This window comes from Lonchura striata, chromosome 22 (genome assembly GCF_046129695.1).
Source record: "Lonchura striata isolate bLonStr1 chromosome 22, bLonStr1.mat, whole genome shotgun sequence".
Classification (NCBI taxonomy): domain Eukaryota; kingdom Metazoa; phylum Chordata; class Aves; order Passeriformes; family Estrildidae; genus Lonchura; species Lonchura striata.
In genome coordinates this window covers 10,279,528-10,305,631 of record NC_134624.1, presented here as the reverse complement: position 1 = coordinate 10,305,631, position 26,104 = coordinate 10,279,528, and the positions used below count along the sequence as shown (strand labels likewise).

General features: G+C 44.4%; 1 protein-coding gene and 1 long non-coding RNA gene across 4 annotated transcripts in view; both read right to left on the bottom strand.

Moving 5' to 3' along the window:
- Positions 1–26,104, bottom strand: part of LHX2 (LIM homeobox 2) — a 30,645-nt gene that overhangs the window by 3,986 nt on the left and 555 nt on the right. Inside the window, exons 1-5 of one of the 3 annotated variants that reach the window (XM_031506307.2) lie at positions 15,902–16,257; positions 15,270–15,375; positions 12,317–12,519; positions 11,304–11,686; positions 2,695–2,900 (exon numbers count right to left, since the gene is read on the bottom strand). In XM_031506307.2, the coding sequence (XP_031362167.1) occupies positions 2,695–2,900; positions 11,304–11,686; positions 12,317–12,519; positions 15,270–15,359 (882 nt within the window). In that variant the 5' untranslated portion in view covers positions 15,360–15,375; positions 15,902–16,257. Of the gene's footprint in view, positions 1–2,694; positions 2,901–11,303; positions 11,687–12,316; positions 12,523–15,269; positions 15,858–15,901; positions 16,258–26,104 lie in introns of those variants that run through there. The other 2 variants (XM_021543692.3, XM_021543693.3) reach the window with 2 other exon arrangements.
- Positions 9,174–10,472, bottom strand: LOC144247414 (uncharacterized). Its single transcript, XR_013341122.1, has 2 exons — positions 10,338–10,472; positions 9,174–9,588 (listed from the first exon to the last, which is right to left on the bottom strand). It is a non-coding gene; the product is annotated as an uncharacterized LOC144247414 (long non-coding RNA).

Sequence of the window (26,104 nt, the reverse complement as noted above, 5' to 3'; positions counted from 1 at the left end):
GAACATCTTCTGCTAAAAACAAATTTTCCACCACTTTTGCTCATTCACACAGCTACCTGGAGACTTTTGGGTTCTCTGAATTTCACTAAGTAGTAAGTGGAGAAACAAAACATAGAGGATGCAACACCACAAAGCAGACTATGTTCACTCACTGCACCACATTGTGATGACTCTGCTGTAATTAATAACTGTTCAGTCACAGAGATGTTTAATGAATGGGGGCTCAGGAAGAGCCTGCAGCCTAAAGCAAACCTTCACTAAAGGGCAGCATAGGCACATGGGATGGAAATATTTTAGGCTTATTTACTAATGGAAACTGGACCAGCAGAGTCCAAATGCATGCAGTGATTTCTGTAGAGTTCTGGGGACTCTGTCTCTACAGCAAGGGAACCAGTGCTGTTCCCCAAATCACCAGGAGCTCAGCTCGGTGTGTTTAGGAAGTACACCTTTCTCCTGATGTGCTCCCTGCATTTCCTCTTAAAGTACAGTCCATGAAAAGTGTTCACAGAGCCAGGATCCCTCACCAGCTGAATGGAGATCTGAGCACCCAGAAAATCCCACAGCTCACAAACACCTATCAGGGAGTGTGGCAGAGTTCTGGCTCCTGGCAAGTGTGCCTGTACACCTGCAAACACCTCTGGGGTGTGGGACAGGCTGGTGCTAATGATGATTTCACTAATGATTTCCATCAGTAGTGTCAGTGAATCACTTTGTGTTCAATAAGTGACACAGATGGAATGCCAGCCTTTCTGGCTCCAGAGAATTAACAAGTGACACTGTCTCAGTAACCAACATCATGATGAGTCTTCCCAGCAAAGAACAACCCTAAAACTCATATATGTGAACTTGATTGTCACTCACAGCTAGAGATAAACCAACTGGGCAGAAAGGTTCTATAACATACAAAATACGAGTTTGTGTTCTCATGGCCCAAATTAATTTTCAAACAAAACATCCATGACTAGAGAGTGTTCATAAGAGGCGAGAAAACTCAAGTGGTATCACAGGAAGTATCACTCCCTTTTCTAGAATTGCCTCCAACAGCATCATCCTCAGGGAACAATCTTCACCACCAACTATGTATCTTCTACCACTGCAGCTAAAGGAGTCTGGACATAAAGGAGTATTTAACTCTGACAGTAAAAGAAGTGAAACACCAAATACCAAAATGATAACAAAACTTTGATGGAATTGTAAATTTATGCAACAAACAAAAGAACACTAAGCACCTTAAAACTGCAAATTGTGACGTGTAAGGTGAAATTAAGAAGCTGTGAAGCAAGGAAGAAACTGAAAGAGGAACAGAAGAGTAATGGGGTGAAGTCCAGTTTTGGAGACAAGGAAATATGTTCCGAGTAGTAAGAAACAGAGACAATAACTTGGAAAAAAAAGACTCAAGGAAAGACCCATTCAGTGAAAAGAGAAGAGAGAGATGGAAATCCAAGTTAGTGTGGAGTGACAAGAGAGAACAGAAAGATGACACAAAGACACTTCCTAGACACTGATGTGCCATTTCTCAGGTAATTCAGGTGTGAATGGGCACACCTAAATTCTGAGGGTAAAATAGAGGAGGAGGGTCAGTCTATGGATAGACCAATGCAGTAAATTACTTCAGCCATGTGTGTGGTTTAAGGGCAGTTGCTGTGAGACACCACCTCAGGTGCTGGGATGTTCCCTCTGCCAGAGGAGTCTGAATCAGCCTCAGAAGAACAAACCCAATCCAGCTATGACGAGAAGTCATTACATAGAGTTTGTCATTTTACTGGGAAGCCTACAAAACCTTTGTTCCTTCTTCTGGTAGGTGTCAGCTCTGAAAGCTGCAGGGTCCCTCCAGTGAATTCAGTTTTCCTCAGCAGTTGTCTCCTGCCCTCCACTTGCCTGTGACTTGTGAGCTGTCCACGATGTTTCCCCGGATGGGGCTCGCAGCCCTACCTGTCTCTAGGAAGGTCACAAATCCTTTTTCTACAATTAAGACCCATTTAAAACTTTCAGCAATAAATCCTGGAATGCCATGGCTCCTATGTGCCCAAATTTATCTCTAGGTATAGGCGTTTGGGTAAGTGCTCATTAAAATTGACTTCTTGAGTCAGAACTATAAATTAAAATGCAGCTGAATCAACTAATACTGTTCCCTTTCCTTCCCACAATAGCACAAATGGAGCGTGCTCCCATGCACAAGTAAAAGTAATTTTAAAATGTAGTTTTGTTTCATTCTAAGTTACTAAACTATGACTAAAAGTTTTTGAAAAATTTAATTTATGTCCACTTCAGTTATGAACAAAAAGCCCTCCTCCTTGTCCTGATAAAATGAATTCAAACTGTTGATTAATTTCTTACAAAGCTAAGCATTGACATGTTTTCTGAATTTCTAAACTAAAAGCTCTCTATTTACAATGCATACACTAACTAAGTCACTTTTTTGGTACAGCAGTCTGGAAGCTAAAACATGCACCAGAATTAAAGAACTCCAGGAAAACGAGCAGGGCCCCAAACCTTCACAATTCTCATAAAATTTAGAACCCAAGTGATCTGCTTGAGAGAAACTGAAAAGAAGTAACTCTTCTCATACTTTCTGAAATTAACTTAGAGAAGGTACAGATTATTAAGAATATCTTGAAAACCAGCAAAAGCCATGGCTTTTTAAATAGAAAATCAATATTTTGATTACTTTTCAAGGCAAAAGACAGCTCTTACCTGAAGAACTCTTTTGGTGAGGCCAGTTTTCTGAGCTAGCTGTTTCAAGTCCTTGGCATCAGGATTGTGGTTAATAGCAAAGTATGACTTCATTGTCCGCAGCTGGTGGTGTTTGAAGGACGTCCTCATGCGCTTCGTTTTCTGGTTGCTGGGGTATTGCTGGTCTCTGTCCAGGTGGTCACCATCGTTTTCATTGCAACTTAAAGCTTAAGGCAACAAGAGGAAAAGGCCTGTAAATCTCCTGCTCCACAACCAATATTGTTTGCAATTTCCCTGAGTGCAGCAATTAAAATGACACACCACAGCATGCGCTGGCACAAGCCCTACCTGCCTTTGCTCCGTTTCATGGATTTGTAGAGCAGTTTCGTTTGGAAAAGCCCTCTGAGGTCATTGTGTCCTACCATTAACACGGCGCTGCCACAGCCACCACTAACCCGTGTCCCCAAGTGCCACAGTGCTTTGAAATCTCTCCAAGGAGAGGGGCTTCACCTCTGCTTTTGGGGAAGTTTCCTACTATCCAACATGACCCTCCCCTTGCACAACTGGAGGCCGTTTCCCCTTGTCCTGTTCCCTGGAGCAGAGCCCGACCCCCTGGTTGTCCCCTCCTGGCAGGAGCTGTGCAGAGCCACAGGGTCCCCCCTGAGCCTCCTTTGCTCCAGGCTGAGCCCCTTCCCAGCTCCCTGAGAGGGGCTCCATTCCCTCCCCAGCTCCATTCCCTGCCCTGGACACTCTCCAGCCCCTCAGGGTCTCTCCTGCCATGAGTGGCCCAGAGCTGCCCCAGTGCTGGAGGTGCCCCAGCAGTGCCAGTGCTGGGGCGAGCACAGCCCGGGGCCATTGGCCTCCTGCCCACCTGGGCACAGCTGGATCATATTTCTGCACCTTCCAGGCAATCCCTCACAATAACCAGCCTGCAAGGACCCTGGCCTTCCCCTCTGTGGCTTTTAAAATGTCAGTTCTGTTTCCTTTCCCCTCTGCTCCACCTCCACAGAACTTTTCCTCAGCTTTCTGTGGGAGGACAGTAGCTGTCCTCAACTCTGTAAAGGGTTTTACTGTACTTGGTATCACCATAAATTGCACTGTAACACACAAAGAGAGCTGCACAATACACTCCAGTTAAATCTCAATGGAACAGACTAGTTAAAATCATAATTATTTCCTCCATCAAACTAAACCCTGTAGAGTACAAGGGAGACCATTAAATGAAACACTATAAAAGAAATAAAGTTTGTGGCTACCAGACAGCAAATTATAACTATAATCTGACTAGCTAAAGAAATAAAGCTGTTAATACAACATATTCACTAGCATGCCAAATGAGAAATCATTTTAATTATTTATGTTTATATTTCAATTTTTTAAAAAAAGGTGTTTGCAAATACTAGTTTGAATGATCACTTCTGCCATATCCTTTTGAAATCACGGAATGATACTATTTGAAACACTTGCAGAAATCAAGCACAAGAAGAAGGTCTTCAGGAAAAGAACACAGTACAAATTATCAAGTAGTATTAAATATTGAATGCCAAGCAAAATAATCTTGTAGACCAAAAGTAGTTTTTCATTTATTTGTGTATATAGTAAACCATAGAAACCCTCTTTAAATAACATTAAGGACCGAGCTTAAATCCAATAAAAAATTAGAAATACAGCTGAAAATTAGCCCTGACAAACTGTTGTTCATTAGCTTTTTGTGTCCAAACACCTACAAGTCCCTCTTAATTTCCTACAAGTTTTATGCTAAAAGTAATGAAAAATTGCTATCATCTCTGTTCTACATGGCATGCAAAAAATGACCAAAATATTTTTTTGAATGGGAATTGTTGTTAAGTTTCTTAAAAACATGAACAGGCTTGTTTTCAATTGTCCACTATTGCTGTTTAATTAAAACTGAGTACATCTCATGCACCTAGCTGTATAGTGTTACTTGAATTCATTGTCCATCAATGGGTCTCAGCCCTAGTGAAAACACACATTCTGACAGGCATGTGTTAAAATCAGATTTTAAAAATGCACAGATAGATTCCTAAATGAAGATGCATGCAGGTTCCCTAAGCAGGTTTGCAGCAGCTACGGTAGCTGCTTTACAAACCTCAGCCTTTCAAAACCTGCTAAAAAGCTGTGGCACAATACAGAGCAAGGCCTGCAGAAATTCAGCTCTAAGCCCAAAAGCTTGTTTGTTTAACAGATGATGCCCAAAGTGTCCAAAGCCTCGAAGTTTTCTGTGTTTTTCTGCACTCCTATAATTTAAAAAGCAGCTAAAAAATGGTACTGTATATAGAAATGTGTCTGTGTGCGTGTGTGCGTGTATGTGCATACATTTGTATAAATCCTTTCCAGACCTCTGGATCTTGTGCCAAATTTTGGCCATAAGAAGCATTTCTGCTTCTTTTCCTGCAGCATGGAAAACTGCAAGCACCTGAATTGAAAAGGTGTAAGATACTTAGAGGCAGAGGGTAACAATGGAGTAGTAATGGAGCTCTTTGGGAGGTAGCCAGATCTTTTTGGGTTTAAGATCTGAGACCTAGTTGCCCATCTGGAATCATGGCATGTGCTCCAGTCTCCTTCATAGCCACAATTTCTGATATAAAGAGCACAGGGATAAATAACATAATAATGTTTATAGAAAATTATGTTATGGAAATGTAAAACCACATCATGCTTGTTTTTAAAATGTACCCAAAGAATTTTAGATATTAGTAATGGAAAAGAGCATTGTGCATCATCTTAGAGACTTTTGAACCCTCCAAGAAACAAGAAGACAGACATAGGAGGAAATGCATCAAAATATCTGTCTGCAGGACTGAGGTCTGGTTCCTGTTAATATGCAACAAAACAAAGCCTAGGGCTGCAAGGAGCTGGATTTTAATGTGTCCCATAGAGAAGGAAATACATTCAGAATCCAAGGATATAAAACTGATTCTAAACCCTCCCAGAATGGAATGAGGGTGTCAGCTTTTCATCAAGCCCTGATAGGAAAAGGAGCAACTTACTCCTGGAATTTCTCGTAATTTTGCCTCAATATCTACAAAGTAAAAATAATATTAAAATGACAGTAAACATGTACCATTTGAGAGTGGCAAAATGTCCTTGTCTACAATGGAAATTGCAGAACAGATTTTGGAAGTGCATGAGGGCGTGTGCTGTTCATTGGCTTGTGCAAGTGGTTTGGCTACTCCCAGGCATCACCCAATATGACATAAATAGTCCTGGCTGGTGCCAATTCCCCTCTTGTATTTGGTTGTGGTGCCTGGCACCATCCCCAACAGGCTATTTTATTCAGTCTAATATTATCTGCATCTCTCACAGAATCTGCAATGTCCATGGGTGTTGCAGGCACAGACACACAGAACGGGCCAAGGGTGTAAGTGGAGATTTTAAGAGCTGAGGAGCTTCTGCAAAAGGCATCAGGGTGTAAAACTAACACTGTACATGCTCCTCACGCAACCCTCTGTTTTTCAGGCACTGTCTTCCCTGTTCTTTTGTGGTGTCCTGTGTATCTCCCAAAGGAATTGCTGAACTATCCATATGTAACATTTCCATTCCATTGCAGTATCTCAGGCTCCTGCTGGGATTTCAGAAATACAATTGGTAGAATTCCAGTCAAATAGAGGAGCCTTAAATTAATGAGTGTTTCGCTTCTATTTTTTGATAAAACAAATTCTGAATCAGTGCCAAGTCTCTTTTTGACCCTAGAACATTTCTAAGGCCCTGTGCCTTTCCCCAGACCCACACCCAAGCCACTGTCCTCCCGACTCCGCTGGTGCAACAGTGGCAGCACACACACCCTCAGCCCCACCCTGGCCACAGGATCGTGATGGCCACAGGCAGCATCACTGCATCCCTACAGATAAAGAGGGAAACAGCCTTGATATTGGTACCCAAAATACCCTTTGCAGATTAATGCAAAACATCTCCCTAAACCCAGCAACAGGAGCATAAAGTAGGCTGTGCTGGTGCTTTTGAAACAAAGTCTGCTAGAGGAGAACTTGGGAACATTGCTTCACCCTCAGATCACCAGAGCCCCCCATGGCTTGGGACTCGGGGCAAAGTGTGTGCTTAGCAGCTAGTAGGTTGCTAAGGATATGGCACATGAAGATGAGAAAGAGAAATTTCCTTTGAGGGAAATTTTGTTCTTAGTAGCTTGTGCTTGACATGTTAGATTATGCCAAAAGAAAGAAAACTAATCCTGATTCTGAAAGAGTGATGAAACAAGAGACATGTGATGTGTGCATTATCTCTCAATAGTGGCTCAGGAACGTACACCCCTCTCCTTCTGTAAGCAGAGTCAAGGGGGTGTTTTAACCTCCTGCTGCCTGGAGAGGGAACTTGTGATTAACTAGACCAGGCAGGGGTGCAGCCGCATTTGCTGTTTGGTCGGAGCGTGGAGAGGACTTTGCAGTACCCTTATCCTCAAAGGGGACAGAAGTGAGACAGAGCCCAAGAGTGGTACTTGGGACAGGAACAGACATAGTCTTCCTCTTTGGAGGAAGGAGAAGACATAGAGAAGGCAGATTCTTGAAATTCTCACCACAGGCATTAAAAGGGGTGAAGCTGTGGCACTGGGCTCAAGCAAGGCACCCCTGGCTGCTTCTGAGGTGCCTGGCAGCACTAAAAGGAGCATGTCTCTGCCAAGCCATGGAGCAGCAGACACAACAGCGCTGCCTCAACCTTGACATTTCAAGAAGTGTTTCTGAGGAGATAAAGCCAGTGAGTCTTAAGGAGCCCAGGCCGAGCATCCCAAGGCCGGGACGGAGGAGAGCAGGATTAGGAGCCCTTTTCCTCCGGCCTTCCCCGGGCGCCTCGGACAAAGGGGCTGCGCGTCCCGCTGCCCCCCGGGGCTGCCTAAGGCCCGGGGCCCCGCGGCCGCGGTGGCCCCCGGGGGGAGCGCGGCCGGGCCGGGGCTGCGGGGCGGGAGAACAAAGGGGCCGGGAGGGGCGGCCGGGCCCGGGCCCCGCGGGAGGAACCGCCGCCAGGGTTTTTCCCCTCAATTAAGCCAGTTGAATGGCGCTGAATGGCCGGTGCGAGTGCGCGGTCAGTCCCTGGGCGCCGCGATTAACCCGGGCAGCCCCGGCCGAGCCGGGCTCCTCGCTGCCCGCCCCGCCGGGGGAAGCGGCGGCAGCGGGCTCCGCTCCCCGGCCCTGCCCGAGGGACCCCGGCCCCGCAGCCGCTCCCGGGGCCCCGCTCGCCCTCCGGGGCGGGAGCGATGCCGGAGCCCTGCCCCGGCCCCGACCCCAGCCCCAGCCCCCCGGGGAGGGGCCAGATGCGCCCGGGGACCCGAAAGGTGGCCACAGCCCGGGAGGAGGGAGAGAAGGGGGAGAAGCAAGAAGAGGGTGGTAAAGGGGTAAACCCTAATTTTTCCTAGGAAATCTCTGCAAGACATCCGATTTTAAGCCGCGATTCCCGTCTGCTCGCTCTGTCGCAGTAGTCACAGGGAAGCTTCTTGTGAGCTTTTAGTCCCAAGGGAAACGAGGAGGAAAGAGGGATTCGCTCTTCCAAACTTTCCAGGCTTTTCGCATTTTTGTCAGAAAAAACCCCAAAGCCCTTTTGACACAGCCGCTTGAGAGGGTCAGCTCCAGGCGTCCCGGCGCTGCCCCGAGCCCTGCCGGGAGCTGGGTCGGCGCCTCCGCAGCCTCCCCCCCGGCAAAAAGCCGCCCCCGGCCCAGTCCCCACCGCCGAGGACGTGCACCCAGCCTGGATATTCCGTCACCCTCTCAGCGAAGCACGAGGCATCTTCCTGCTAGCAAAGGAAGGAAATGTTTCTTACTATCTTGGCTGTTTGTACAGATTATGGGTATTTTATCAGCTCGTCGTGCCCCAAGTTTGCTCAATACATCTGTCATTTTCCAGGATATTTTAGTGTCTTAAAGCCAGACTAGATACAAATGAATAAAACATAGCAGACTGTGGGAGGTTTGGGGTCTAATTCACAAAGGGAGTATTCAGAATTCTTTACAGGTGCTTCTGTGTTCAGCAAGCTTTCAGCCATTGATTTACTGACCTAAAAAACCCATCAAACTCCATTCCAACAAGTGAAGGAGGAAATTATGATCACAGGAACACACTTAAAAAAAAAAAAAAAAGAAAGAAAAAGAAAAAAAAAAGAAAGAGAAAAGAAAGAAAAAGAAATCTTTTTGAAGTTTCAGCATCCTTCTAAGCTATTTTCCACTTGTCAGGCTCTATCCACATCTAAACCCATCACCCCCCTGAAAACGGAGTCTCGTTTAAGTAGGAAAAAAAAAAAGCAATCTAATTCGTGTTGCAGATGAATATTTGCTCCAATTTACAAAATTATTTCAGTCTCGACTCTGCCAAGTTTATGGGTCCCTCTTTTCCCACCACCTCTGGGTGTAGATTTATTTACACAAAGTATTCTACACAAATCACCAGGAACAGATCCCCTCAGTGGACAACACTGTGCATTTCTAGTGCATTTCTGAGAAGGAAACGACAAGTTCCACTAAAAATAAAAAGAGAAACTATTACATTTTTAGATAGTTTATCTTTTAAAGGCACAGTATCCAAGGCTTTGCAATAATTTACCCGCTTGTGGAATTTTACATCAACGAGCAACCCAGTCTGATTTCCAAGATCAATGGCACTTATTACCGCATAAATTAGTCGATTATAGGTCTAGTAAATAGTTAAGTAGATAAATAGCTTAAGCGAAGAAGCCAAAGGTTACTCAAAGAAGATCTCTATAAAGTTTCAGTTGCACGGGCTAACCAACGATTAAAAGTCGGACGGCAATTATTTTGTAAACGAATTTTTTAAATTGCAGTTAAAGGCGGTTTATTTAGGAAGTCAGGGAGCAGTGAGACTTTCTCAGGCTGTGCTCCCATCCAGGACAGATGCCGTTGATTCGGTTTACAGGTCCTTTGAATCTGAACATCTGCCCTGCACAGGAAGACAGCGGAAGGACAATTAAAAGCTAATCCCTCCGAAAAGGAGACGTTTTTTAACGGGAAGAAATGCAGATTTGATGCATGTTTTGAAGCTGAACTGTTACTCGCGAGAACACTACATCCACCTTTCAACAACCTACACCACTGGGACCACTACTGCTTTTTGCACTACTTCCAAATTATTCAGCAATTAGTTCAACCAATAATAGCTGGCAAATTTGTTCCCGAGGTGCGTTTGCCGGTTAGGGTTGCGCCTTTGCTCCCTGCCGTTTTCAGTGCAAACCACCCCATTTCGTCGCTATTGTTACTCCCTTCAGGCGCAAATCTCCCGTTAGCCTCCCGTTCCCTGCTGCCTCCCCTGGCCCGAAGCCCGAGCTCCCCGCCGCCCCTGCACTTGTGGGTGTCCCTCCCGCGCCTTCCTCCCCCCGTTCCTCCTCCTCCTCCCCGCGCAGGCGGAGCGGCAGCCGCCCGGCGCAGCCCGCAGCTGGCGGGGCGCGCAGAGACGAGGCTCGAAACAAACCGCAGCAAACTTGGCCTTTACCGAAAGAAGAACATGTTAAAGGCAAATCTATGCCCTACGGGACACGTCCGAAGCAGGTAGGTTAAAAGAGAAAGCAGGCTGGGACAAGCACAGAGGGCACCGAGGCACAGAACGACGCAGGGAAACGAGTTCGGTGCCCAGAGTCTGGCGGGACGGCCCGAGCGCCCGGCTCGGGAAACGCTGGACTGGGGGAAGCCCACCTCCGCCTCCATGTCCTCGAATAAAACCAACATCTAAGAATTTTGTTTTGTCCGAGAGTTTCTTTTTCCCGTTGCATGCGAGCAGCAGCGCAGGAAGCTGCCGGGATGGCAGCCGTTCTGGTGGCAGCTCCACGGAGAAGTGGAGCGAGGGGCAGAGGGGAGCGGGGATGGGGGGGCGGGGAGGGGGGCAGGAGCTTGCGCGAATTCCTTTGCCTGTAAAATTACAGTGACGGTGGGGAGGTTAAACGAGGGAACACGTCGGAAAGCTTGCTGCTGAATCCGGAGAGCCCCGGCTGCTGCCAGGTTCGCTGCCGCTCCTCCTGCTGCTGGGCTCGGCTCAGGGGCAGGGGCTGTGCGGCGGGGCAGCGATGGGCTGCAGAGGGGATGCTGCTTTCCCAACTCTTCTCCGAGTCACCTCTCATGAACAAAACTCCAGCAGAACTTGCCCCCGTGTGAGCAGGCTCTGTGCTGCCCGCAAACACCTGCTGCCCACGGCCCCTGGCCGGGCACAGCCAGCCCTGCACCCCTGTCCGCCCCCCACTCCAGCCCTTGGGAAACGGCCACTTCCTCTCTCTCTTTCCTCCCAAAGCTTTGGGGTGCAAGAGCTCAGGACAGGGCTGGACAAATTCACCCGCCAGCAGCTTTAGAGTGTAGCTACTAAAGAAAATTCACGGGCCTCTGAAGTGCTAACTAAAAATCTCTGGTTTCCAGATTTTATTTCAGGCTGCACTCCCCCTTCTTCCCCCCCTTAACCAGATGACCTTGCTTCAAAACATTTTATTTCCAGCTGAAGTGAAAAATGCTAACATATTAGCTTCTGTAATTGCAGTTTGACAGCACTTGATCTCAATAATTATGCTGCAGCTAAACTATTATTAACAGTTTAAGCTAAAATAAACGGAAATCCCCCTTTGGAAGTGAACAGAAACAGACCATTTGAGCTGTTCTGGGGGAAGGGTCTCTTACCTGCATTGTAGGCTGCTAGATCTGCTCCAGGCCCCGGGCTTTTTCTTTTCCTGGGTCTCCCCTTCTGGACAGTCCCCACGCCATTGTAATAAGGCAGTCCCAAAGTGTTGGCAGAGCCCGCTCCCAAAGCCGGGCCCTTCCCAGCGGCTACATCCGAGTGATTGAAATGCACCTGGTACTCCCCCTGGATGAGAGTCTCGAAATGGAGGCGGCAGTACACCAGATTGTCCTTCATGCCAAAGTGATCGCCAGTGGTCAGCATCTTGTTGCAAGTGGTGCAAGTGAAGCAATTTAAGTGATATACCAAATCCCTGGCCCTCATGACCATCTCGGAGGCAGAAATCCCCAGGTGACATCTCGCGCATCTCTGCACCGAAAACCTCCTGCAAGACAGAAAGGCCAGAGGAGACGGTGAGAGGCGCATTCCCCCCCACCCCGTCCTTCGTGGGTTCTGCCCGGAGGGCGGCAAAGGGCTGCGAGCCCCGGGGCGGCCACCACGGCCGGGGCAGCGGCACAAAGTCGGGACTTTTGCGGAGGCCAGCCGGGCGGGCATCCCGGGACGGGAGCGCGGGGAGTCTCCGTCCCGTTTCCCAGCTCGCAGCGCAGCTCCCGCCCCGACAGACCCCACCAGAAAAGGACACCGACCCCCGGGCCGCGAATGTCCCCGCGCCCCCGGGCCGCACGAGGCAGCGCCGGCGGGCGGGGAGCGGCCCCGCTGCGGGCCCCGGCCCCGCACCCAGCACAGGAGGCCGAGCAGGGCACGCCTGGTGAAGGCCCCAGTAGCCAAAGCAGGCTGGGGGGAAGCTGTGCCCGGGCCGTGCCCCGCTCTCGGCAACACGGGACCCATCCTCACCACGAGTCTCAGTCCCCAGGGGGAGGTTTTGGGAGCTCACAGCCTGCCCCACGCGTGCCCACGGATCCCCTCGGCAGTCTCATCAGGACGGGGTCTGCTCAGCGCGGGGAGCGGCGGGCAGTGTCCCCGTCCCCGGCTGGCGGCCGAGGGCAGGCTGTACCTGTAATAGTCCTCCTTGCAGTAGATGCTGCCGTCCTTGCTGAAGCAGGTGAGCTCGGACTCCAGGTTGAGTTTACATTCACAGCACTTCAGGCAGCGCATGTGCCACTGTTTGTCCACAGCCAGGAGGTAATAACGGTCGGAGATTTTACCCCCGCAGCCGGCGCACAGGGCAGCCCTGTCACTGCTGATGGAAGGCATGGTCTGCTGGGGGAAAACAATTACAGACCGTTAGCGAGAGGGAGAAACTCTTGAGCACGGCTGGGCTCTCCCCTCCCCCTGCCCGGCCGGGGCCGAGCTGCTGCTCCCCTGGCAGAGGAGCGGGGGCCGCGAGCCGGCCACCCCGACCGGCCCCCGCGCCCGGTCCCCAGGGTCCCGCCGCATCCCACCTTCCCGGGAGGAGGCGGGGAAGCGGGCGAGACGAACAGAAAACCACCCTGGCTTTTAGAGGAGGCGTCCAGACCAGACCCAGAACTTTTTTTTTTTTTTTCTGGTGGATTTTCCAGTCTCAAACCAAGAAAAGACGCTGTTCAATAAACAGGCGCAATAATAACAGGGTAGGGCAAATCACAGATAGTTCATTTTAAAATTTAGAATTATGGATATACTGAGAGTGTCTGCATAGTTAATGCCCTGTGAGTGCGTGTATGTGGAGCGTGTCTGTGTGTGTATTTTCTTAGCTATAAAATTCCGAATGAATTACGATCAAACCCCCAGTAGTCACAGTGCTGCAGACACAGCTCTCTGCAAGCTGGTTCCAAACAACACGGATCGCGATCTGCTGTGACCCAAAGCGCTAAAGGGATCAGTAAATAAAGCTGCGGAGGAGAGGAGCGTTACTAAATCCGAGGTGCAGAATGTTTCATCAGGAAAACGAAATAGTGGGAAACGTGTGGGAATGAGAGCGGGTTAAAACTAACAGAGCACATTAGATTATGCTGGGATAAACTTGGAAGCAATAAAACTAAATATAAGCCCTATATAATTTAATAGTTTAGTGTCAAATCGCAATCCAATCGAAACCCTCAAAAAACCCCAAATTCATACATATCCTGTCGACTTCTACCGAACGAGAAAGAGGGAGAAATATCGGAACCGTTTAAGCATGCTTATTTATTTCAGCAGGCACCTTAAAACAGCATTCTGAGAGGAGGCTCGGGTGGAGCAGCGGCTGGGGCAGACCTTGCAATATGCTGCTTTCCACTTCGGTCCCAACTCACTCTTACCCGCTTTGCACAAAGCCCACGGCAGATCTGTTCTTGTGCACGGGAACCCGAAACATTTCCTTACAGCTGTGCCCAACACGCAGTTTGTTTTGGTTCGGGGCGGGGGAGAAGTTGTTTGTTTGCTTTTACCTCCTCTAGAGCCTTAAATCCTCGCGCAAAGCAAAAGCAAAGACAGCTAATCGGAGGAAATCGAAAGGAACCGAGGCTGATTTTCCAGCACATGCCAAACCCATTGCTTTCATCCTGTGCTTGCGGGGATCGCAAAATCCCATCTCTGTGAGCACTCCCGTTTGCACCGCATCATTCCCACTAGGAGAACTCCACACAAATAAAACCCTGGCACTCCACTGGTGTTAGTCACAGGAACCCACCGGTAGCTTGTTTCTTTAAGGCATTAACTGAACTCCGAGTAGGGATCGTTTTATAACCAAAGTAGTTTCTTGTAAATCCACTTTAAATGAAATAACGATTTTTTCTACTTTGCTCTTCCAGTAACAAAAATATTCTGCCGTCTAGAAATGGTATTCAAGGATCCAGTATTCCAACCCACTATTTTGTTACATACACACGTGTATCCATATAGATTATACACAGTTATATGAAACTATCATGGCACAATATTTATTCCAGCAAAGACCATTGGATGTTGTTTAATTGTACGGAGAAATAGTAACTTTTAAAAAGAAAACCAAAACCGTTTAGACTAGAAATCGCATCCCACCCTTCTATTACAAAGGCCGTTTTCCAGGCGGTGTTTCAAGATTAAATAGTCTCACTGTCACCTTTAAGCAAATTTCACATAACATTACAAGAAAGAACACATACTGATGAAGTTTGAAAACCTGAGAACGGATCTTCCTTGCATATGCCTGTATCAGTTTACAAGACATCATTTAACCAACGTGCGAGATAATTTCACTTCAGAATTGCAATTTCTTAACAAAAAAAAAAAAAAAAAAAAAAAAGTGTACATAAATTGTTAATTCACTTAAGTCACTTGGAAAATTTCTTCCAATTTGCCAGCTTAAGACTAGTTAGATGCATCTTTTTATTATCTAAATGTATTAATATACAAGGTCTACGCATCAGCAGACAAGATGAAATGTGGTAAAGTTATAAAAATTCCCATCCATCCTCCCTAAGACATATCTTCTAGTTCTGTTTGCCATGTTTACAAACCCACATATTAAAATTATTTTTTAAAACCCATAACGTAAAGATACTCGTGTTTGGTTTTTTCTTCTTAAATAAATGCTATAAAGATTATCTCCATGAAGGCATCCTACCTGAAAAATAACACAGAATTGGATTCTTTGGTGTTTGTGTTCCCATTCTGCAGACAAAAAATTTGCTGTGCCAAAATGTTATTGGTATAAAACCACACTTTGCCTCTTCCTAAAAACTTTGGAAGGCCGGACAGGCTGGGGGAAGGGAAGGAGTTCTTGGACGCTACCAAAAGGCTGGTCTATCTGTTTTCTCACAAGAGCAGTACCGTTCATTTCACCCAAGCGTTACTATTACTATGCATATTATTAATAATTAACAATTTCATGCCTATCCCCGTGGTTTCATTTAATCTTTTGGGGTGCCTTTATGCTTATTTTTCTTCTGATTTCGTATTTTGCTTACGCTTCCCCCCGATCTGTTCTTTTAGGGGAAAAGCTCTATCTGTGAGGGGTTTGGTATATTTAGGGGGGTGTATGACTCTCCCATTCCTTCGGCTCCTACCGTTTCCGTCTCTCCCCTGTCTATAGCCGAGCTGATGGCCGGTGCTTCGCTTTTGGTTCTCCGATCCATCTCGTCGATGACCCCGTGCATCTCCGAGCCGGAAAGACTGTGGAAAAGCATCGCTGAGGAAGCAGAGGAGGAGGGCCCGAGTTGCTGTTGCTGCTGACAGTTGTCGGGGTCCCTGCAGGAGCCCAGAACTTGCATTAACCGGAGCCCTCCCCCATGCATCTAGCACGGCCGCCCCGTCTCTCCTTGGGCACCGGGTTTTTCCCCCGGCAGAGCTGTCCGGAGCGCGGCGCAGGCACTGATCCGAGCTTTCAAGGGATGGGGTGCAGAAAAGGCGGGCGAAGGGGATGAGGGAGAGGGGATAACTGGTGGTGTAAGCTTCGGGGCTTGGATCTAGTCTGTTGCGCGGCCCCGGCACATCTCTCTAGGAGGCTTCTTCAGTGCAGGGCTCATTGCCCCAGGTGCAGTCCCAGGCTTTATGCTCTGGCCCAGCTGGCAGAAGGCTGGGCACGCTTACGGTTGGGAGGGATTAATAAATAGTAGAAATTAAAAAAAAAAAATTAAACCATCTTCTGTGAGAAATAAATAAGTATTAGGAAAAAAAAAAATTACGACAAGCCCCTTACATCGTACTGTGCGAAATTTGGAGCAGGAAAGCAAGGGAGAGGGAGGCTGCAGCAGGCGGAGAGCAGGCTGGTGCTGCAGGGAGGCTGGGGCGGATGCCCACCGTACGCACTCACAGTCCAGAGGGCTGGCAGCGGCGGCAGCTCGGGGGCAAAGTTTGCTCCTTCCCCCGCTCCTCCCCCAGCCCGCTGGAGCTCATTGGGAAAAGAAAAAGCCAAGGGGAAGGAGGAAGAGTTGGACGGGCACCAGATGGGACGGGCACTCGCGGCCCCCCTGTGTCCTTCAAGCGGCGCGGCCCGCGGGGCCCGGGGCGGGAGCGCAGCCGGAGCCGGAGCCGGCGCGGAGCTGCGAGCGGCGCGTCTGCAGCGCGGGGACCGCGCGGGGCTCCGCGCCTTTTCTACAGCCCCTCTGACATCATGTCCTGCCCCGCCGCCATTGGCTGCGCCGCGCCCGGGCCGCCGGCATGTGCTCGGGGCCGGGCGCTGGCCCCGCGCGGGCCCGGCCGCCCGGGCATCGCCGGCGCTGCCGTCCCCTCGCTCCGCGGCCTCGGCAGCGGCCCGGCCCCGCGCGGAGCTCGGCGTCTGTCGCCCGGTGACCGTCGGCAGAAGAGGCTGTGGGGCACAACTCCTCCTGCGCGCGAGAAGGAGGCGTTCAAGAGTTTCTTTCACGATACCTCAAACATTCGTGACCAGTTGAACGCACCCAATAAGTCTCGTTATGAAAAATATTCACTGTTGGAATATAATAACTTGAGCCACTCCGGTTTGTGGAGCCTTCCACAAACCAAGGCCTCTTGCATCTCTCGTCTCCAAGTAGACTGTAAGAAAACCAGGCCAGGAAGGTCTCTGAACTTGAGAAAAAGCTTCAGAAACTCTCCAGGAAAAACAAAGAGTGCACAGAGAGACTGTTCATGATACCTAAATATTTATCCAGGAGGTGGGTAGTAAGGAAGGACTAATTAGTATTAAAGATGTCAAATATCGCACTTCTAATTATGTTAGCAAAGGTAGCACAACGGAAGGCAAATCTGAATGCACATCTGAGATCATGAGACTCGCTGCCTCATCCGTGACTATGAATTATTACATCATTCTGCTCATTCCCATCAGGTGTTGTTTTCTGACAGGGTGATTTGCCTCTTACAGGTGTAGTGCAGTTAAGATTATCCTTGCTAAAACTGGAATTCTTCTGTTTATAGCCCAACTTTGCTGGGTTTATACATTCCATTCTTACAATAATTGACACCTCTTATCATCTTTCTGTTGGGATTGCTCTGAGTAGTTAAAGCCATTTGCATGTCACAGAGGAGAACAAAGTGTCTCTTGTAGAAATGCATATGAAATAGCCACAAGACCCCTCAAGAAACCATACAGAATGCAAGCTAATTTGGCATCTGAGGGAACTATCCAAAGTCTGTCCTAAAATCAAACCTTGGAAACAATGGAAATTCATATTTGAATTCAGATTAGAATCCTGCAGCACCATTAGTGGCTCTGTATGGTATTTATCTTGACAAAATCATCTTTCCCTTCCTCCGTACAGTTGCGAGAGGTTTTCAAGCCCCGTCTGTGCCGGGAGCTTTGGCTCCAGGAGCAGCTGTGGATCACTGCTCACCGGACACCACGGACCCTGTGGTGGGACAGCACTGGCCCACCTTTGCTCGAGCAATGCTGCGGATATCCTTCTCACAGCTGTGTACCGTGCTATCCTCAGCCGTTCTAATACCAGATTAATTCCCTATCACCGAATTGATGATGTACGTTTTGCAGTCAAGAAAGGTCATGGATTTGTACACTCTGACATTGCTAATTATCAAAAAGATTTTAGGAATTTAACAGAATTAAAGTACAGTATTTTATGTTACAGAATTGCCTCAGTGAATGGAACCAATAACACCAAGAGCGTGCTGAAAAAGTATGGCACGGCCTCCAGTTCACAGGGTATCTCTGATTATCTTTTAATGGATATACAAACACAAGAAGACATCCAACCCTTGCTACCAAAACACAAGGAGAGAAACAGAATGTAAACATAAAGCTGCTAATGTACACACTGACACATGAATGGCATTTACATTGTTCAGAATAAAATCAAGGATACTTTCAAATAATGAGCCACAGAAAAATTGCTGGAGCAAAATTGTCTTCAGAATGAAATGCAGGCTCATTTGGAATGAGAGTTTTTTCATTAAAAAATGGTGCAGCTAATAATAAAGTCTTTTAACCTGTATTTTGTTATAGGTGACAGGTGAACAAATCACAGGTCTTGAGTTTCTCTACCCTGCCTCTCTTGGTAACGTCATCTCCAGTACCATCTGCTACCTACCAGACAAACAGACCAACCACATAATGAGGTACCAGCTTCCACCCAGCTACCGTGACTAAATCAGAACAAAAGATTCAACGCCTCCTTCAACAAAGGAACACAAGTCTAAGCTGTCTTTGCTAATTGCTGGGTTTCAGGTTGTCTGTTACAGATTTTAAGTGAGCCACAAACTTCTATCAAATACTTATAGCTGTTGGATAAAGATACTAAGAATAAAAGATAAATGGAAGCAAAAGGTAAGAGAGAAGAGAAGAAAGCTTAGAAAATAAGCAACTACTTATGGTAATTTAAAGACTGCGCACTAATATAAACATGAAAGACCAGGGGGCAGAGTGATTGATATCTCATATGTTTTTGATGCCCCTACGGTTATTAGACTGCAATATATGGGAACATACAATAAACTATGAATTAAAATGTAATTGTAGCTTCGGGCATCTTCTTCATTGTCTGCTGTGGTGTTATGTCTTCATGCACCGTGATTGACAAGGTGTAATTAATCATCTTACTCAGTTGTAAATATGGGCACCCTTCACAGTAGGCATCAGGAAGTGTGTACCAGCAAAGGAAGCAATAGTTGACGCTGAGATACCATTAAATCAAAATCAGAATGCGTATATGTTCAGAAACGTGTGTTTGGTGTGATGCTGCTATCGTTTATTTCTCAAATACTGTACCAACAGATTTACTTGATTTGCAAGTTAACTACAACATTAACCCGTTTTATATATTTTGTCTCTTCTTCATTTTTATAGCAATGATGTTGTTCTCCTAAAATGTGAGCCAGTTTGCTTCCTGTCAGCAAGTGGAGCGCAGCTCTTCCTCTCCCCAAGTTGCTGCAGACAGACCAGCAGCTCCATGGTCTCACTTGAAATGGTTTGGGCAAATTATTACTCCATTCATGGATCACCTTCTGCACTTATATACTGAGTCAGATACTTTGGGTCATTTTAAAGTGAAAGAGAGTAATGAAATTATCCTAACAAGGAACACCGTTCCATTTAAAAATAGCACATTTCTTGCCACCAATACTGTCCCCAGATTGTAAATTAATGTCTTTTAAAAGATTTTTTTTTTTTTCAGTATTCCAGGGTAGGAAACATGTTATATCTGTTTATTTTTGTAAACAATTGCTATCCTTATCTAGTTAGTACAGAAATGGTGTCTGAGTCATGGGAAATTAAGTGGTTTGTCTCAGGAAAATTTGGTGGTATGCATGTTTTTGATGCACGTAGAGCTGCTGAATGAATAATTGGCCCCTATTTAATGTCCTCTGCTTTAAAGCTGTCTAGTACATTTGCTGTTTAAAAAAATGTCTTTCAAAGCTGTTAAATATGTAACAAAAAGAGGTTGCTCTCCCCGTTCTGACATGAACAAAGCCATACAGTGAGCTGCCCGAGGTACTTCCAGCATGGGATTAATTACAAACACAATCATAAATGGAAATTTTCAAAGTTTTCAGATTCTTTTTCTTTGCAATACCAGCTGATGAGTTTTTGATAAAAACAAGCAGTGAAAATATCAGTTCAGGAATTAGCTACTAAATATTAAGCCAAGCATCTTTCAGAGAGTATGGGATCTGTTGGATCTATAATGCCACCATTTACCCCTGATGGAGTGAGATCTCTGTCTGTCTTCAGAAGCAAACCGAGCTTAAAACAGGAGTGCACTCTCAGGAAGATGATCGACTAAGAATGTGTTTTATTTTGATTTGAAAAACTGTCAATCACAGATAAAAAAGACCAAATACTATTATTATATATACTATCTAACTGTATTTGTCTGGTAAACCAGGCATATGCAGGAAAGAGAAACAATACAGTTTAAAAGGAAAATATTCCGAAGGTTTTGCCCAGATGTTGTGATGAAATTGTTGTTCCCTGGTACAAGCAATTGGTTTCAGAGGAAGATACAAGCACGTATCTATAGAAGTGAGAGAGAAATAAGATGTCCAATGTCTCACATATTTCAGTTTATATAGCCACAGCTATTTAAACAATTCCAAAACTGCCTCTACGGGTGTCAAAGAGGGAGGGAAATCTTCAACCACATGATCTTCTCTCCAGAGTCCTGTTAAATCCACTGAACTTAAAACAGAACAAGAAGTGTGAAATATGGGTTTGAACATGTTATGTCAGAAATGTAAAGGTTGGAAGCCTTTTTAGTAACCGATATTAATATTGTATTAAATGTTATGAAAAGGTAGGTGTTGGAGAGAAGGGCTGGGCTCATGTGCAATTTTGTCAAGGTTTTTATCTGTGATTATGATTCCAGATGTATCTATTCCCTGAGGACAAAAATGAAGTAAAGTTGGCATGTGACATGTGTTTTAAGGTGTTTGGCACAGTTTCCCAAAGTGATGACAAAATGTTCATTTTTATTACAGTGAATTGGTAAAGAAAACACGATTTTGAAGGTCAGTAGCTGTATATTTACCATAGCTTTGGAGATTTATTTTGGGGACTGTACGTTTTTGGTGATGTGCTTAGATCTGATTGCCTGACAAGCATCTACCATAACAAATAATGTAAATAGAATAACTTTTACAAAATATGAAGTTGTAATTACTAGAAATTGAGTAAATTCATGCGCAGAACATGGCAAAGATCGCAAAAATGTCTCTTTTTTGCATCTAGTAGCGTAGCTGCTTCTTATTAGTTTTTTTAATCTGTTTACTGCACACTAATCTTATTGCTCTACAGTCAGAGCTCAAATTATTGTAGCAAGGTCCTTTTTTAATGTAAACGGCCAGATTTTTATAATTTTAACGAACTGGGGAAGGCTTTTCTTCGGGTGAAGTCTGGGTGGGAGGTGCGGTAGGGTTCCCGCGGCTGCCCCGCGGCTCCCGCTGGCCGCGGGGCAGCCGCAGCGGAGCAGGCAGACACTCCCTAGAAACCTCGCCCAAGTTCAGCAGCCAACCCGCGGGGCTGGGAGCCTGCCCCCATCGGGTGTACCGGCCATCCGGGAAACACGGCTGCACAACAAAAACAAGGTCGGGAGAGAAAACACTCCAGTAGTATTGCCTCCTTTGAATATTCAGAGCCTAAGCATATGATTAATTCCATACTTCGTAAGTAAACTTCCCCAGCTCTGGATCCATCTGCAAATATTCAGAGTGATGTGCTCAATACATTCCTTTCTGTTCTACAACCACATTTCTTTGTGAATTTAACCACATCAGAAAGCACTTCAGATTTCTAACACAAATATTCAATGCATGTAATGTAAGGAAGCTTCCTTTATTGGAGGTGATTTGGAACATTTTGTATTTTATAGGTATATTTAAGAGGTTAGCAGTAGGGGGGAATCGTCTGTGGAAAATCTGTCTACAGCTGAAATTCTTAGATGCAGAAGTGTTGCTGAAATGCCTAATACATTTACATTCTTTTGTTAAGTAGCTTACAGGACTATCCTCTTAGCTACCAGATACCCAGTTCCCTTTTTTTTTTTTTTAAGTCAAATAACATTTCTCCTCTTTCTTCTTATTTGTTATTTTTAGGAGTATATACTTGGTTTGGGGGTTTGTGTGTTATTAGAAGACTTTCATTTTTGCTGGCTTTTTTACTTTTTTAATCTACAATTTTGTTGTTCTTTTAAAAAAAACTTCTGTAACTTTATTTCATCTTTAGTGCATGCAAAGAAGCCCCTCATTGGCTAGTACATTACTGATAATGATTTACAAGTTTTCCCAGATTAATATTCCATGGGGTAATTTTTTCCCCAACATAACCTAGCTCCAATTAAAAAAAAAAAAAAAGTCACAGGTTAAGGCATTTTATAATACAATTTGGAAATTAATTTTTGAAGTTGTCGTGTTTGTATTTTGAATTTAGAATCTATTTCTACTTCAGCATCAGAAAAACAATGTGGAGAGTTTAAAAATCAGCAGTCTGGTATCTCCAGATATTGAAATGTGCCTGCCTAATGAAGGCAGAATACTTGCTCACCAGATTCATTTTAAAGCAGTGCTTTTAGATAGTCATAAATTAAAATGGCAGTTTTCAACTGAATACTTATTACTATTTTATTTGATATTTGCAAGATACCTGACCATTTAATATTTATCCTTTATTTCTCTGAGCTGATCTAATTGCACCTCTCTATTTTGCATTTATTTCTCTTTGCAAACACTACATTATTCACTCTCTCCTGTGCTTATTAAACAGTGCCACCTGCACCAAATGAAACAAAGCTTCTCCATCAATCTATCCCAGCTAAAGAACCCTGACTATATATTATAATTAATTGAAGCTCAATTGAACACTTGAGTCTGAACTAGATACAGTAACCTGAAAAAACATTAAAAAATTAGGATGTACTTTAAAGAAATCTTTTAAATGAAAATGTTCACTCAAAACCGAGAACCTAACCTTGCACCAAGCACTCTTCATCAGCTCTGCACAGTACCTCAAGTAGCAATTAGCAGGTCCTTTAATTAATTAACTATTCCCTGTACATCACAGGGATTTTTGTGGCACTAACGTCATCCTTCCTAAGTGAATACCAAATCCAGTCAATATTTTGTCACTCCAAAGCCTTCTCTGGACTACCTGAATGCCACCGCCTGGCTCTGCAGACCCATTCCCAGCCCAGGAGCAGGTACGGACAGAGCGAACTTTGTGCTGCAGCCGGGGCGCGGGGACAGACGCAGCTGGCACGGCCGGGGACTCACGGGGCACCTCGTGTGCGAATAGTGGCAGCAAGGAGAAGCTAGAAAGGTGCAAATTGAAACAGTGGCAGTGAGATCTTATACATGGACTCGAGCAAGATGATTTCTTGAAAAGCTGAATGCACTGGGAACTTGGCGAGTGCTGGAGCTCTGCTGCTGTGCTGCCCCTCGCTCCCACTCCCGCTCCCAGACAAGAGCACATTCATTAAGTGGCAGGTCAGACACGAGAAGGTGAGAGGGCATTTCCCACCAATCCGGGACATTTTGCCCATTTTATACTTTGCAAACTTTTTATAAAAGCGTGCCTGATTCTTTTCAATGCAATTCTCATTTGGGAAATATTAAGTAATTTTAAGGGAATTTCCACCTGAAAATGAGGCATAAAATACGTATTGCTGGTTTTAAGATTTCCAAAGATGCAGTATGTAAATTTGTTTATATAAATATGTATAAGATATATCACAGTATGAGGCTGTGTGTGTGTGAATGAACATATGTGTGTGTAACCATCTATCTATTTGCAGATTCAGACACAGACATATGTTATAATTACTTAGAGGCAAATATCTGCAGAAATACTTCTTTGTGTTCAGTAGTTTTCTTTAGTGTGCAGTAAGTTTTTTTTCAGAGATTTCTGTGTTCAGGAAAGATGTTATGAATTTATGTAATGTATAGTATTATGAAATCAAATAAAGTATGCCTTGTATGATTTTGCAAGAATTATACATTAGCATTCTCTTTCAACATGTGTAATATTTTGAATTATGTAACCAACTTAATAGATATTTTAAAAATAAACAATACATATGATGAACTTGTAGAAATATATACTGTAGAAATCTCAAGGAAGATGAATTATTATTCAAATATTTTGAGATGTTCGCCAAATGGCATTATAATTTAAAAACCCACCACATTTAATTTGAACTCTTCATGAGGAGTAATATGTATTAAATTACTAAAAGATAGTAAAGGTAGTAACTTACTGATCCCAGTAAGATTTGCTATTTTCTAAGAGTAACAGAAATTTCCATTTTCACTTTATGGATTCTCCTACATCACTGTTATTGCAACTTCAGTTAAAAAAAAATTGGCATGAGCAAAATATAAAGTAAAATGTAAAGGTCAACTGATAAGCTATGATTGTATCTCTGTTTTTGCTGTGTAAATCTGCTCTTATCAATAATTCACTATTCATGTTCTACAAAGGCTCTGTCCTTACATTTTTAATTAGCAGTTAAAATTATACAAAAATAATTTTAAAAAGGGAAATACTCTGTGCTTGGAGTCTTTATGTCATAATTTAGTACACATTTTTTCCAATAGATTTGGCAAATGAATACTCTGTTTTGATACATCAATCTCAAACAAAGGTGGACTCTGATGCAATTTTTCACTGTTCATTTCCCCGAACCTTTTGGGATATAAAGAATCATGAACAAATACTTAACAGCCTGATCAATAGCCATTGACCATTTGGAGCCCCTCGCACCCTAACAAGCACAGCTTGATCATGTATATTTGATCATGTAAAATTTCAAAGCACCTTGATACAGCAGAGCAAGGATTTCTATGGCATCTCTGTGTTATTTCCTAAAGCACTATTTCCCATGATTTAGCTTTATCATTAATGGAAACTTATTGCACATCTATTTGATGAAGCTCAAGAACATGAATTTCAGTGTTATATATCCACAGTATCTCATATGAATGGCAAATATAAAACACTATCCTAACATTTTAGGATAGGGAACTCTGGATGTGCCTATGGATTCAATGGACCCCAGAGTGCAAATCTAAAAAGCCCCATCGTTATAAATCTTGCATTCCTGTTAAGTGCTGGCATGCACATTACACTGAGGTGTGTTAAGTTTATTTTAGTGGAAAAATTGCAGCAAAAATATTTCCCTTGATATCCTTTTAAATATACGTTCACATATGTATAAAATAAAAAATATTCACATTCACAGCTGTGTTAGCCCTCAGCCTTATTAATATCATGGAAAGAGATAAAGGTCTACGCAAAAAATATTTACAGTAAAAAATTTCTTTGCAGAACTTTATTATTGTTCATAATTCCACATCCAGTGTTTTTCACACAGGAATTTTTAGTTTATCATTAAAATATAACACTGATGCTACATTTGTATAGCTGCCTTTTCTGCTTATAATCATAATGTTTATTCTAACTTTCTGGGCTTATTATTTTAGACAGATATCAGTTTAATTAGCTTAAGCTGTCATACTCTAATAAATACAGACGGGTTGCCTGGTTCGGGAGGAGGAAGGTGGCTGCAGATTTCAGAAGCAAAGACAGTTAATGCCTTGTACATTATCATGTAAACAGCAAAAGGACAAAAATAATTACCTGATAAACTTTCCATTTCTGACTCTCCCCTATATGCTTTCTGACCAATTTTTCTATAGAAAATCCATTCAAATTAGGCAAGTCCTCTAAATATCTGCAGCATCTGCTGGTTCAGACACCTTCCTTTATGCAGAGTACCATTTTCATATGATAATACATGTAATATGATATAGAATGACAGAATGCATGACAGTTGCCCATAATACATAGAAAGTCACTCAAAGGACAGAAGCGACATTTGGATAATTAGCATCCATTGGGCAGTCAATCATGCGAATAGAAAAAACTGAACAAAACCCACAATGGAGTTAGAAAACAAAAGGGACCCTAGCCAGTCTCAGGATTAACTGCTCTAAAGCGATCTAAATGCTTTTGTATCTAAAGAACTGAGGCTCCCAGGGCTGCCCTGTTCCCCTCTAGATACCCAGGGAACTAATTGTGGCGATCAAAGTTAAAGCATTCTCTCTTCTTTATAGACTGCTAAATACACAGAAAAATTATTTCTCCATTCGTGTTCATTAAACTATTTTAAAGTTAAAAAACTGATGCCACGTTCTTTTGCCAAGTGAAATGAGCTAGAGTATTGAGATTGTTCTGCTTTTATGAGCACACAACAGACCTTTTAATTTAAACTCTGCCTTTGTTTGATTAATATTATTTTGCTGTTGTCCAGTCTCCTATCTCTTTCTTTTTGGATAATGAAGGCAATTGTCATTAGAAACTCCTGTGTGAGAAAAACCTGAACACAGGAATAGGACTAATAATAATAATACAAAGCCCATTAACAAAATTAAGCAGGAAAGGTTCCACAATTTCTTAGTAGCTTCCACTTCATAAAATAAA